Consider the following 14,563-nt stretch of genomic DNA (forward strand, 5'->3'; position numbering starts at 1 on the left):
TATCTTTTCCCTGTCGGACTTGTCACCCTGTGTCTGAAAGGCTGCCAAGTTCAGCAGTGTTGTGGTTCTGCTATGCACGCCCCCCTCCAGGCCTCTTTATGCACACTGCCTGTGTGTTATTTAGATCAGGACAGCTTTTCTATTCTCTCTTATCTTTTACAAGCTGGATAAATCGTTCTCTGAGCTGGCTGGGTTTTCACATACTGAGGAATTACAGACAAGGGCAGAGCTGTTTGCAGGAAGAAACGAGCAGCCTGACATTTCAGTGCATGAGAGCTGCAAGGGGGAAGAAACACACAAATGATCTCTTGAGATTCAAAAGGAAGGCTGTATACAGCCTGCTTGTGTATGGATGTATTTTCTATGTGTGGACACACTGTACATCAACCTACTTCCTGTTTTGGTGGCCATTTTGTTTGTTTATAAACAAACTTTTTAAAACTGTTTTTAACCACTTTTAATGCGGCGGGGAGCGGCGGAATTGTGACAGAGGGTAATAGTAGTAGTCCCCTAACGCACTGGTATGTTTACTTTTGTGCTATTTTAACAATACAGATTCTCTTTAACCACCCTGGCGTTCTATTGAGATCGCCAGGGCGGCTGCGGGAGAGTTTTTTTTAATAAAAAAAAAAACCACTTTCATGCAGCCAACTGAAAGTTGGCTGCATGAAAGCCCACTAGAGGGCACTCTGGAGGCGTTCTTCTGATCGCCTCCGGCAAGCATAAGTAACAAGGAAGGCTGCAATGAGCAGCCTTCCTTGTTTGGCTTTCCTCGTCGCCATGGCGACGAGCGGAGTGACGTCATGGACGTCAACCGACGTCCTGACGTCAGCCGCCTCCGATCCAGCCCTTAGCGCTGGCCGGAACTATTTGTTCCGGCTGCGCAGGGCTCGGGTGGCTGGGGGGACCCTTTTTCGCCGCTGCTCGCGGCGTATCGCCGCAGAGTGGCGGCGATCAGGCAGCACACGCGGCTGGCAAAGTGCCGGCTGCGTGTGCTGCTTTTTATTTGATCAAAATCGGCCCAGCAGGGCCTGAGCGGCACCCTCTGGCGGTGATGGACGAGCTGAGCTCGTCCATACCGCTAAGGTGGTTAAGAGCAGTGGTACACACTGAAGTGCCAGTCAGATATTGCTTTTTATGCAGGATCGTTGTAAACGGCAAACTATGTGTTGAGTACCATACTGCAATAAAGTGTGAACTTTAAAAAAAAAAAAATGCAACGCTTTTGTTCGTTATTTTTTTGGTATGGAACCTACCCACCATTTGTATTCTACTATCCTCCCTGGTATACTTGGAGGGTGTGTCTATCCCAAGTCCTGGGTCTCTTGGTTATAGGACTTAAGGCCTTAATGACCAAAGCCTCTGAATCTGCTGTATTTTCTCTTGCATTGCTGAGAAGAATCAGGAACTTCACCTACTGCTCTAGCTGTTCCCTCAAACAACCATCAGCCTGTAATTATCTTCAGAAGTGGAAGACATTGTTACATGAACTATGTAATTACCATTTCCATTCCTCATCTTTAAAACCTGCTCACAAAAGATTTGTTTCATGCATTTTGGTACATTATACAAGAGTCAAATTTATTTACATTATATTGTTAGCAGAGCTTGTTTTATTTAGACTTAGGAGGTTATTTGTAAAACACGGAAAAGGATTTTTGTGTCACTTCAGGAGTGGTGTCATCAATGTAAATCAATAAAAGAAACACTACCCAACGCGTTTCTTCCTTGTACCTTTTAAAGGGATACTGTAGGGGGTCGGGGCAAAATGAGTTGAACTTACCCGGGGCTTCCAACGGTCCCCCGCAGACATCCTGTGTTGGCGCAGCCACTCACCGATGCTCTGGCCCCGCCTCCGGTTCCCTTCTGGAATTTCAGACTTTAAAGTCTGAAAACCATTGCACCTGCGTTGCCATGTCCTCAATCCCACAGATGTCACCAGGAGCATACTGCACAGGCCCAGTATGGTCGGTGCCTGCGCAGCACACTCCTGGTGACATCAGCGGGATCAAGGACACGGCAACGCAGGCGCAGTGGTTTTCAGACTTTAAAGTCTGAAATTACAGAAGTGAACCGGAGGCGGGGCCGGAGCATCGGTGAGTGGCTGCGCGGGCACCGGATGTCTGCGGGGGACCATTAGAAGCCCCGGGTAAGTTCAACTCATTTTGCAACGACTGCCCTACAGTATCCCTTTAATTTACTGGATTTGTTTATCACAACTGTACACTATTTATAGCAAGGCAATATATCAGGCTGCAAAGTTCAGAATAAATAAAAGCCTATACATCAGATTGCTCAACTGCCCATAGTTTATTTTTTACCAACGTTTAGAAAGGTAAAATATTTTGGCAGTGAAACTATAAAATAGCATTTATCACCTTAAAGAAAAGGAACACAAATGAAAAAGAAGAACAGATTTTACATCATTCAAAATAACAGTACAAAAAAAAAACACACATACATAGCAAACATTCAAATGTGTTCAAAACAGCAAAGGGAACTTAAACCGGTAGAAATAGACAAGACATTATTTATAACGCACTCTTCTCATGGTGGACAAAACTTTGTAATTTGCAATACATAAAGTTTTGTGCATTGTACATAAACATTTTTGCATTACAATAGAGTTCCAGTTAACTGGGACTGTACCACCTGGTAGTCTCATCCAACCGGTAGTAAACAGGGAGGCCATGGGGGCATGCCTCATTTTCAGAGCTCCAGGCAATGGTCATCTTCACTTATACAGCTGCATGCTGCATCCTTCGTACAGATAGCTGCATGGCACCTGACACACATCTGGTCACATGAACGTATTGGAAGCCATACAGAAAATGGATGCAGCAAATCAGCAGCAAGAAATGAAGAGGACCAGAGCTCTGATAAAAGGTTTCCGCTGTGTGCTGCTCTGCATGTGCAGGTGTGTTGGGGAGGGGCAGGGCAGTCTGGCACTGATCACACCGGGCTGCTCAGCTGACCTTATTCACGTTCTCCCTCTTTCTGCTAAGATATTAAATCTTTATGACCAGCTATAAGCTTAGCAATCTCATCAATTTTTGTCTAGGTCCTCATCAGTGTGTAATATATATCTGTTTAAAATAAAAGACAGGCTGGGCAGGAGTATGAGAGGCACACACTTATTTTATAATAGTGGTAAAAGTGTGGGAAAGTGGTTTAAAAAAAAAAGGACTAACATTACTACCAAGGCTTCTGTGTCAAAGTTAGTCAGAGAGTATAAACTATTTGTGTATGTGAACTGGAAAGATAAACCCAATCAATAAGCTTCTGTGCAATTTAGCAAGACGTGGCACAAGCAATACATGGATTTGAGTTTCCACAAACAAGGAAGGGGGGGGGGGGGGGGGGGCTAACGTTTACCCATACATATAAAGATCACAACAGCTCTTTGACAATTACCGTATTTTTTGCCAACGACAGCAGAGCAACTCACCTTCCTATTGATTCCAGTCCTGCGTGGCCATCCACCTCCAGTATGTCAGCCCCACACATATAAAAGAAAAGTTAGCGGCAGAGAAGCTCACCTACTCAGCGGCGGCAATCTGCGGACATCTCGCGTCCCGGGCGGCTTCCCCTAGTGACGGCTCCTGTTAATGACTCATTGAGTCATGGGGAATGACTCATTGAATCATTAACAGGAGCCTGTTAATGATTCAATTAGTCATTTCTCATGACTCAATGAGTCTTTAACAGGAGCCGTCACTAGGGGAAGCCGCCCGGGACGCGAGATGTCCGTAGAATGCCGCCGCTGAGTAGGTGAGCTTCTCTGCCACTAACTTTTCTTTTACAGGTGTATGGCTGACATGCTGGGGGAGGAGGACCACACAGCAGACCACACAGCGCTGAAATCCATAGGAAAGCGAGTTGCTCTGCAGTCATTGTTGCCAAGGGGGAGCTGAGACATGGGGGGGGGGGGGGGAGGGGGATGGACAGAGGACAGGATGTGGGAATGGGGTGGAGGACCGGGGGGGGGGGCACACACATGGACATACACAGGAGACACGGACATGCACATAAGGGGGCACACACACACAGGAGGACAGAAGGGGGAACAGGGACTGGAGCACAAGGGGGGGGGGGGGGGTGAAGGGGACACAGAGATACACACTAGGGGGGCAGGAGGGGACAGACAGACACACACACAGGGGTAGAGGAGTGGACACAAGGAGACTGGAGGACACACACACAGGACAGAAGGGGACACATGGGGCAGGAGGACCACACAGGGTGGCAGGAAGGGATGACACACACAGGAGGACAGAAAGGGACACATAGTGGACACAGGAGGATAATGGGGGAGAACATGTACGAGACGCTCCTGGAACATGGACGCACCAGGTTTAGTATATACTGTATACATTTTTTTCCCTGATTTTTTCCCCTCTAAATCTAGGTGCGTCTTCTATTCCAGAGCGTCTTATATTCCGAAAAATACGGTAAGTCCCATAAAAAAAATAAAGTTCACTCACATTTACTATCTACCCCATTAGCAAATAATAAGCTTTAAGTCATTTAGAAATGTTCATATTCGAAGAAAAAAAGAATGAGACCTGTTCTTTTGGGATCCTTGTAGTCTGGAACTGGCTCCACGTAAGGTTTCAACTCATCATCTTCATGCCCCACATTCATCCAACGATCTCTCATGATTTGCTTGAAACAGAAAATAAATCACTTACATAGATCTGTCAAGATGGTAAGAAGCTGAGCAACATGTCCTGAAGGCTTCCACACTGCATATGGTTGTTGATAGAACAACATAGAATCCAAAAAGAAACACTATCTTTAGGTCGAAGCATTAAAAACCGTCGCCGCGCGTGCACGCACATGGTCCTGTGAATGATTGCTGTAAGCAAATAGCAACAATCGTACAATAAAGTTAGTGGGAAAAAAAAGTTTCAAATAAAAAAACTAAAGTGACATGGTCCCAATAAAATAACGTTTTTGTTTTTTAACTTAATTTATTAACCCCAGCCTATCCTATTAAGCCATTGTTAACCCTTGCAATACCTTTTTATAAACTTTTAATGACTGCTGCCTGTAGCCACTGGATGAGATCGCTAGGGCAAAAGTTTGAGGCCCCAGTAATCTACAGATGTATCGCTCTGCCATTGCCTAACGATGCATCTGTACAGCACTATAGCCCCCCAAACTGTCGCCCTAGCAAACGCATTCCAATCACCACAGACACGCAGGCTGGGGGATAATGGTCAGCCACATCCTCAGCTAGTAATAAAACATGGCATATGGGGTATCGTTTTAACCAGAAAGGGCCAAATACAAGTATCGGATTTATGCGTTTTCTAACTGTGGGACCTGTCAGATAGCAGAAAATTTGGCAATTCATTATTTTAAAGATATGAAATGTTCACCATAGTATTAAGAACACATCTTGAAGAAGCACAATTTGCTAACCTTGCCCATATTGCTTATCAACAAAAGAACAGCGCTAACGGTGTGTATAGAATATGGCTGCTGGCCAATAAGGTCTCACCTGATCTCTGTGGGCTGTTGAAGCGGTGAGAGCCCCTGTGAAATGCGGTGCAATTGCCCTGATACATTTACAGCAATAAGCATTTAAGCTGCAACCTACTAATTTCATTACACAGGCTTGCAGCATACAACGTTGCATTCACCCATGGCAATTTCCCCAGTGTGCTGACTGCCAGTGCTACCAGACCCTGCTACACAGACTGCCACTGGTTGAGACAGAGATACACCTGCGGCTAAACCACCGCTGCCCTGAAACTTGAGACGGCTCCAGCATGGGCCCCAGCTTCAAGTAGGCCAAAACAGCCCACAGAAACCAAGCAAGACCTCTCTTATTGGCCAACAGCCATCTTCTGTACATTGTCAGATTTTAGATATGAACACAACGGGGGTTGTCCACAGGCCTCAGGAATCACTGATCTCGGGGAGTCACAGATCATCGTAGGAGGTCCATCAAGCCTCCAATCATAATCCAGTCCATACACAATCAATCGATTACGGACTAAACCCTTGCACGAATAATCTTCAGAATTTATTGTAATGTATGCGGTTATACAGCAGAAAAAAAAAGCACAACGTTTCGGGCTACATGCCCTTTTTCAAGTGCTTAACCATCTGAACAAACTTAGACCTTAATATAGACACACACATATTGACACACCCCTCCAAAGCATTAAGGGGCGGGCACAAAACTTTTCGAGAACATTAACCCTTACTCCTGAAAGGACAACCAATTATAAGAAGCACTTTAAACCGAAGTCCTCGTTAAGGCCACTGGGGGACTGCGTCCCCAACCTGTCCATCCACCAAGCCTCACGCCGCAATCTCATTCGATATGCTATTATCAACCATAAGCTTGTTCTTAACTGATGCTACAGCTTCCTCATGAATTATGTTATTGTAAAGGTTAACCACATCCATGCTTACAAGATATTTAATCTCCCTGTGATCCATCTGACCTAATGTGTAAAGAAAATGTGTAGTGTATTTCAGACACCGAACATTCGATCTCACAATCGGTTGCAACCAGAAGTCAACATAAATGCCCAGGGGTTCCAAATGGGAGCTGATACTATTGGTCGTCCAGGGGGGTGCAGTAAATCCCTGTGCACTTTTGGAAAGGTATAAAAAACCGGGGTTCTTGGAGTATCTTTTTTTAATGAAATTGCCAACTCTTTGCTAATGATCCCTGTTTCTGCTGCCCCATCCAGTAATGTGTCCACTTCACTTTTAAACTGGTTGGTGGGATCCCTTGCGAGCGGTCTATACATATTAATGTAAGTGAGTTGTCCTTTAATTTCTTTAATATAATCTGCCCGGTCTTGCACTACAATTGCCCCCCCCCCCGGCAGCTTTTTTAATTATTATAGACGAGTCCCCCTTTAAATCCCTCAGAGCAGTACTTTCAGCCTTAGACATGTTGTACTGTCTTCTTCCTTTAATGGTTCTGATGGATTTCTCAGTTTCTTTCAACACCAATTTTTCAAACAGATCCAGGGTATCACACGTTAAGGGAGGATCAGCGTTACTCCTTACTTTCAACTAAGATAAGACCAGTATCCCACACACAATGAACCTCCGCTGGGACAACAAAAAACACTCTGGAATAGCTCCTATTACTGTGCCTCCACGTTAGCAGGACAATGCATTGAATCAAATAGAGAAGAGGCCGTGGGCACCAGATCATGAAGCTTCATTTAATCCAGATGTATTACAATTACAATAAGGATGATGGAACTAGCAATACATCACCGTTCCAGGGCTGCAGCAGTTGGTTACAGAGAAGATGGTGAGGTGGTCGACAATGGTTTCGCGCTCACAGGCACTTTTTCTTAGACACGCTCCATGGCGGGGAGAAGCTCACCGCCATGTAGATCTGCCCGGCATTAAAAAGACGCCAGGCCATCCTCCACTCCAGAGAGCACTCCGTTTTGGGTGCATACGGAGTCGAGGAACACGCCACAAGAGGTTACGGAACAGACCGGACCGACTGGAGCATAGGCTGTTGCACAAAGATATAAATACATAGTTAAGAATTACATTCAAAGGTATACAATAATCTGAAGATGTAGAGGTGGAAAGGAGCATGTTATGAAAACAGTGAAGGAGAAGGAGCATATTACACCACTATAGAGTGACCCGAAAGCCCAGAAGGAGGTGAAGGAGACAAGGCAGCCATCATATCAATATTCTTCCAGAAATACAGCAAATTTATTCTCATCATTGAAGCCAAAAGGGCCCAAGGCGTCAGTCCTAGATATTAATTGAGATTATCTTTGTGAGAGTAGTTTTTTTCCTGTCTCCCCCACGTCGGGGTTTTTTTGCCACTTCAAGGCCGACCATTTTAAGGAGGTTTCAACAGATATCAGGAACCGCGATGGGAACTTCGGTGGCTCCCACATTTGCTAATTTGTTTTTGTCTATAGGGATTTCTTTCCCCATAGATGTAGATATCTTCCCACTTAGATGTGATTTGAGGGCATGGTCCAGGTACGTGGACGATGTGCTTGTCATTTGGGGATCCACCAGGGAGATATTTGATCAATTTTTATCTTATCTGTAAGAAAACGATATGAACATGCAATTTACAGGAGAGTAGGGTGGCAACATCGTCTCTGTTCTTGATCTTACATTAGCGGTGGAGGGTGATAGGATAATCACGAAAGGTTTCCATAAAGCTACGGCAACAAATTTTGTCCTACATAACAGCAGTTACTATCCTGCTCATGTCAAAAACTCAATTCCCTATAGTCAATTCTTACACTTAAAAAGGAACAACACAAGAAATGAAGATGTTGAATCCCAATCGTCTGAGATGCGAAGAAGGTTTCTTCATAGAGGCTATGATCAAGTACAAGTAGATCAGTCCCTAGAAAGGGTACGACAATTAGATAGGTCTAGTCTCATTAACAAACTAGATAATCAACCAAAGGATTTAGATAAGTTTGTTTTTAACCTTTGACCATTCCCCAATGTCGGGTAAAATTAAAGAAATAATTTCCCATAACTGGCAAATGGTAGAGAGGGATGAAGATATCTCCTGACGGGTTGTGGGGGGCCTTTAATTGCCTTTCGTAGGGGCTCCACAATTGGATCTCTTATTACAAAAAGTGAGTATATCCCTAAACGTCCAACAACTTGGCTAGATCAGATGTCGATTAAGGGATCTTTCCCGTGTAGAAATGGTCCCACTTGCGAATATATGGTTAGGACTGATAGTGTACGCTTGGGAGGGTATATTCACCAAATCAAAGATTTCATTACTTGTAGGACAGCTTTTGTTGTCTATGACATTCTTTGTCCCTGCTCCTTTTTCTATATAGGAATGACTACCAGACCAATGCGTGCGATTGGTAGAACATCGCAGATCTATCAAAAAGGGTGAGGGAGCTTTAAGAATGATAAATCATGTTTGAGAAGTCCATAATGCTGATGCTAATGTCCTTAAAATGTCCTTTGCCTTGAAGTGGCAACCCCCCCCCCCCGACGTGGGTGAGACAGGAAAAAAACTACTCTCACAAAGAGAATCTCTATTAATATCTAGGACTGACGTATTGGGCCCTTTTGGCTTCAACGATGAGAATGAATTTGCTGTATTTCTGGAAGAATATTGATATGATGGCTGCCTTGTCTCCTTCACCTCCTTCTGGGCTTTCGGGTCACTCTATAGTGGTGTGATATGCTCCTTCTCCTTCACTGTTTTCATAACATATTCCTTTCCACCTCTACATCTTCAGATTATTGCATACCTCTGAATGTAATACTTAACTATGTATTTATATCTTTGTGCAACAGCCTATGCTCCAGTCGGTCCGGTCTGTTCCCTCACCTCTTGTGGCGTGTTCCTCGACTCCGTATGCACCCAAAACTGAGTGCTCTCTGTTAGAGCAAGTCGGTATGAGGGCATTTCCGTAAACACGGAGCGTCTCCTAGGTAACGCACCACCGCGCGATGACGCGTGGTGTGTGCGCCTGGAGGCATAGAGTCCTGGATGTGACGGAGGCATAGAGATGCGCTCCACTCTGGAGCGAGGATATGCTTCCGTTTCACGCTGCAGGAGGAGGAGGGGGTGGGCCGGAAGAGTAGAAGATGGCCTGGCGTCTTTTTAATGCCGGGCAGATCTACATGGCGGTGAGCTTCTCCCCGCCATGGAGCGCGTCTAAGAAAAAGCGCCTGTGAGCGCGAAACAATTGTCGACCACCTCACCGTCTTCTCTGTAACCAACTGCTGCTGCCCTGGAACGGTGATATATTGCTAGTTCCATCATCCTTATTGTAATTGTAATACATCTGGATTAAATAAAGCTTCATGATCTGGTGCCCACAGCTTTACTCCTTGATTTCAAACGATCTGGAAACTTTTCACTGGTGTCAATCTGAGAAGCATTAGCTGTCAATAATCCTCTCTGTGGTCTGTTTAAGCTATGCCATAATCTCCACTTCATCTTTCCAGTATATTTATACAGATCAAGTTTCACGTTAAACATATTTATGCTGCTAGATGGAACAAATCCGAGACCCTTATTTAGAACTGATACTTCAGCAGCCGACAGATTCTTGCTAGAAATGTTGATAACACGCTCATTTCAATTACTTAACAATTTCTCAGTTGCAGGGCGGACATTGGCAGATCTAAATTACCCCGCCAGGTGTTTTTGGGCACCCCTAGGAAAGGGACCTTTCCATGTCTCAATTGCCAGCATTGCAATGGCATCATAAGGGGGCCCAACGTACAAAGTACTAGATCGGTTAAGCCGGTTCCTATTAGAGATTTCGCTACTTGCAATTCGACGGGTGTTGTGTACTTAATCAAGTGCCCTTGCGGTCTGTCCTATGTTGGCCAGACCTCAAGGGACATTAAAACTAGACTCAACGAGCATAAAAGCAACATTCGCCACCCCGAAGCGTGTAAAAAGAAAAAGGATGAGGTTAAAACCGGGAATATACCCTCGCACTCCATTTCGCGGAATTTAATCATGGTGTGAGCCAGCTTCCATGGCAGGTACTCGAAGTGGTTCAGCGCCAAGAAGGTAGAGAATTTAGGAGTGCGCTGTTGCGGCGTGAGGCTTGGTGGATGGACAGGTTGGGGACGCAGTCTCCCAGTGGAATTAACGAGGACTTCAGTTTAAAGTGCTTCTTATGATAATTGGTTGTCCTTTCAGGAGTAAGGGTTAATGTTCTCGAAAAGTTTTGTGCCCGCCCCTTAATGCTTTGGAGGGGTGTGTCAATATGTGTGTGTCTATATGAATGTCTAAGTTTGCTCAGATGGTTAAGCACTTGAGAAAGGGCATGTAGCCCGAAACTTTGTGCTTTTTTGTCTGCTGTATAACCGCATACATTATTACAATAAATTCTGAAGATTATTCGTGCAAGGGTTGAGTCCGGAATCGATTGATTGTGTATGGACCAGATTTCAGATATGGGCAGAATTAAGTTCTGATGAAACCAAAGCTTTTAAAGTGTAACTGTCGGGCATAAAATCAATTCTTTATTTTTATCTGGTAAACAAGTGATAAGGATGCTAACTAGGCAATCAAAAAGTAAAAAAAAAATAACTATTACATTTCTTGTTGATAAATGATCCCTCCCCAGTTTACCTGACTTTTGTTTGGTACATTGCCGCACAAAGGAAGTTGCAGGGCATGCTGGGTTGTCTTTTTTTGCTTCTTTATTTCCCCTCAGACTTAACTAATGCAGCCTGATTGGCTGAAGCCACTTTCCCTTTGGTTTTCCCCTCCTACACCTCTGTTCCTCTCTGACTGGACAATATTTCTCATGCTAAGACAATGCTTTCTATTGCAGTGCTGGGTGGAGTGCCTGAAGACTGGGAGGAGGGCAGGCAATGCATACACAATCAGGCAGAGAAAGGAAGGGAAGAATTTACATCAGGATTTGCTTCAAGATAGACAATTAAATGGAGAATCCTAAGAAGGATTTTCTCTTTTTTTTACTATAGAAAAACTACTAAAATCAAAACGTGAACAGTGCAATACATGTTATGTAAGTAGAGCAAGTATTTATCTACTAATATATGCATTGTTTTTGAGATCGTATGGCTGACTCTTTAAATATTTTCAAAACACCAGGTATTTCACAGCTACATACAAGCCCATTCAATGCAAACTGACAGACCTAACTGGAAATAATGCAATAAATGTTCTCACCTCAAGTGTGCCCCTCTTGCTTGGATTTAAAATGAGGAATTTCTTCAGCAGATTTTCACAATCCGTGGACATGTAAAAAGGAATGCGATATTTACCACGTAATACACGCTCTCGCAACTCCTGTAAGAGTAGGATGCACAATGTGAGTATGGCGTACATACACATAATATGGCTGTCAAGAGTTTATGGGAGAGTTTATGGGTTCAATTATATTATATCTTGCTTCAGATATATCCTTAAAGGGAATCTGAAGTGAGCGGGATACGGAGGCTGACCTATTAATTTCCTTTTTAAGCAATGCACATTGCCTGGCTATCCTGCTTATCCTCTGCCTTCAATATTTTTAGCCATGGACCCTGAACATGCAGATTAGATGTATGGAGTCTGAAGTCTGAGTAGATTAGCCACATGCTTGCTTCAGGAGTGTCATTGAAACACTACGGATGCTAGAAAGCTCAGGGTTGCCAGGCAACTGGAAAGGTTTAAAAGAAAATACATAAGCAGCCTGCATATTTCTCACTTAGGGTTCCCTTTAAGCTTTAAAGCACACCTGAAGTGAGATAGATATGGATACATGTTTATGTCCTTTTAAATAATACCAGTTTCCTGGCACTCCGTTGATCTTTTTGTCTAAATCACACACCTAAAACAAGTATGCAGCTAATCCAGTCAGACTTCAGACAGGAGTACCTATCTGTATGCTTGCTCAGGGTCTAAGGATAAACGTATTAGAGGAAGAGGATCAGCAGGACAGCCAAGCATATTTGAATTTTTAAAAGGAAATCAATATAGCAGCCTCCATATCCCTATCACTTCAGGTGTGCTTAGTAGGTGTACTAATATTTTTGTGGATAAAATAAAAATAACCTCAACAGACCAAAGCCCTTTCAAATAGACCAGGACTAGCATTGCTAAAACACTCCAACTCCCTCAATGAGGTATATGCCTGGACTCAAAAGTTTTATAAAAACTGGCATCTCTTATCCCATTCACCAATCTAATACCATCCACTGATCTAAGTGTCCCTGTCATTGATCGCCGGCATCAATGAGATACCTACGGTCAATGTAACAAAAGGAAATTACACTTAAGGTGGCCATAGACTGGTCGATTTGCCATCAGATCGACCAACAGATAGAACCCTCTCTGACCGAATCTGATCAGAGAGGGATCGTATGGCTGCCTTTACTGCAAACAGATTGTGAATAGATTTCAGCATGAAACCGATCAGTCTGTGGCGGTGCTGCCGCTGCCCCCCCCCATACATTACCTGCTCCGGCCGGCACGAGTCCCCGCTGTCTTCTCCGCTGGGATCTGGGTTCCGGACCGGCTGGCTTCACTTCTTTCTGTCCGGGGAAGTTTAAACTGTAGAGGGCGCTCTACTGTATAAACTTCCTGCTGGGACAGGAAGTGAAGACAGCCGGTCCGGAACCCAGCGGAGAAGAAGACAGCGGTGACTCACGCCGGCTGGAGCAGGTAATGTATTGCTGCTATATTGCGTCGGTCGTCGGGCATTCGAACGCCGCTATCGACGCACTCCTGACCCGCCGGCGATCGAGCAAAATCTTCCGCATGGGCGGCTTGACGGGAACGATTGATTTCGGACGGAAGTCGTTCTGTCAGCGTTTGCGCAACGATTTCACAGCAGATTTGATCACAGTGATCGAATCTGCTGTATATAGGCGGGAAAATCGTTCGGTGTATGGGCCCCTTTATACGCATCACTTCCTGTTTGCGTGCTAGTGTGCGGCAGAAAGAAAATGCGTTAGGATATCTTGTGGCCAAATAGTAAAATTAGATCTACTTACATTTTATTCAATAAAAAACAACATATATTGTATACCATTAAAATTAACCCCTTACCTCTCCCACTCTCCCAAAGTTACCCCCAAAAAACATTTGCATATTAAATGCAAACAAAACCCGACAATTAAAAAATACATAAAGTTACCACAGGGACTGAACTTTTGTAACTGCTTTAAAGGGGTTCTCTGGTACCTAAAAAAAAAAAGCTAAAACTGACACTTACCTGGGGCTTCCATCGGCCCCCTGCAGCTGTAATGTCCCGCGCCGTCCTCCTCCGATGCTCAGTTTCCCGCCGCCAGTAATCTGCTAATTATTCATCTAACTAGACGAATAGAACTGCGGCACGTCATCGGGAGCTTACTGGGCAGGCGCAGTACAATAAGCTCCTGATGAGGCGCGCGGGTTTATCTAACCTTTCTTGGTAAGTGACACCTTCCATGCCCCGTATCAATTTTGCTGCTAGTCTCTGCACCTGCTCTAAAACTGCAATATATTTCCTGTTATGTGGCGCCCAGAACTGAATTCCATATTCCAGATGTGGCCTTACTAGAGAGTTAAACAGGGGCAATATTATGGTAGCATCTCAAGGTTTTATTTCCCTTTTAAAGCATCCCAAAATTTGATTAGCTTTAGCTGCAGCAGCTTGGCATTTAATACGATTATTTAACTTGTTGTTGATGAGTACTCCTAAGTCCTTCTCCAAGTTTGATGTCCCCATCTGTATCTCGTTTATTTTGTATGGTGCTAGACCATTGGTACGACCAAAATGCATGACTTACATTTTTCAACATTGAATTTCATCTGTGCCCATATAGCCATCTTACCCAGATCCTGTTGCAATATGTCACTATTTTCCTGAGAGTTGATGATTCTGCACAATTTTGTATCATCTGCAAAAATAGCAACTTTGCTTTCTACTGCCTCTAATAGGTCATTAATAAATAAATTGAAGAGCACTGGACCCAGTACTGACCCCTGTGGGAACCCACTGCTAACAGTATCTGCTTAGGAAAGTGTTTTATAGCTGCAATTTGTTATCAGTGAGCCGACTGGGTCCTGACTGAAGAAAAACTGTCAGTTACATAGCCAATT

At 44.2% G+C, this 14,563-nt stretch overlaps 1 protein-coding gene across 8 annotated transcripts in view; it reads right to left on the reverse strand.

Annotated features, from left to right (window-relative positions):
• MARK2 (microtubule affinity regulating kinase 2) overlaps positions 1-14,563 on the reverse strand; it is a 254,327-nt gene that overhangs the window by 62,367 nt on the left and 177,397 nt on the right. For all 8 annotated transcript variants that reach the window (XM_068260448.1, XM_068260454.1, XM_068260453.1 and 5 more), the window contains exons 9-10: positions 11,666-11,785; positions 4,566-4,665 (exon numbers count right to left, since the gene is read on the reverse strand). In XM_068260448.1, the coding sequence (XP_068116549.1) occupies positions 4,566-4,665; positions 11,666-11,785 (220 nt within the window). The remainder of the gene's footprint in view (positions 1-4,565; positions 4,666-11,665; positions 11,786-14,563) is intronic.

The sequence above is a fragment of the Hyperolius riggenbachi genome, chromosome 11 (assembly GCF_040937935.1).
Source record: "Hyperolius riggenbachi isolate aHypRig1 chromosome 11, aHypRig1.pri, whole genome shotgun sequence".
NCBI classification, from domain to species: domain Eukaryota; kingdom Metazoa; phylum Chordata; class Amphibia; order Anura; family Hyperoliidae; genus Hyperolius; species Hyperolius riggenbachi.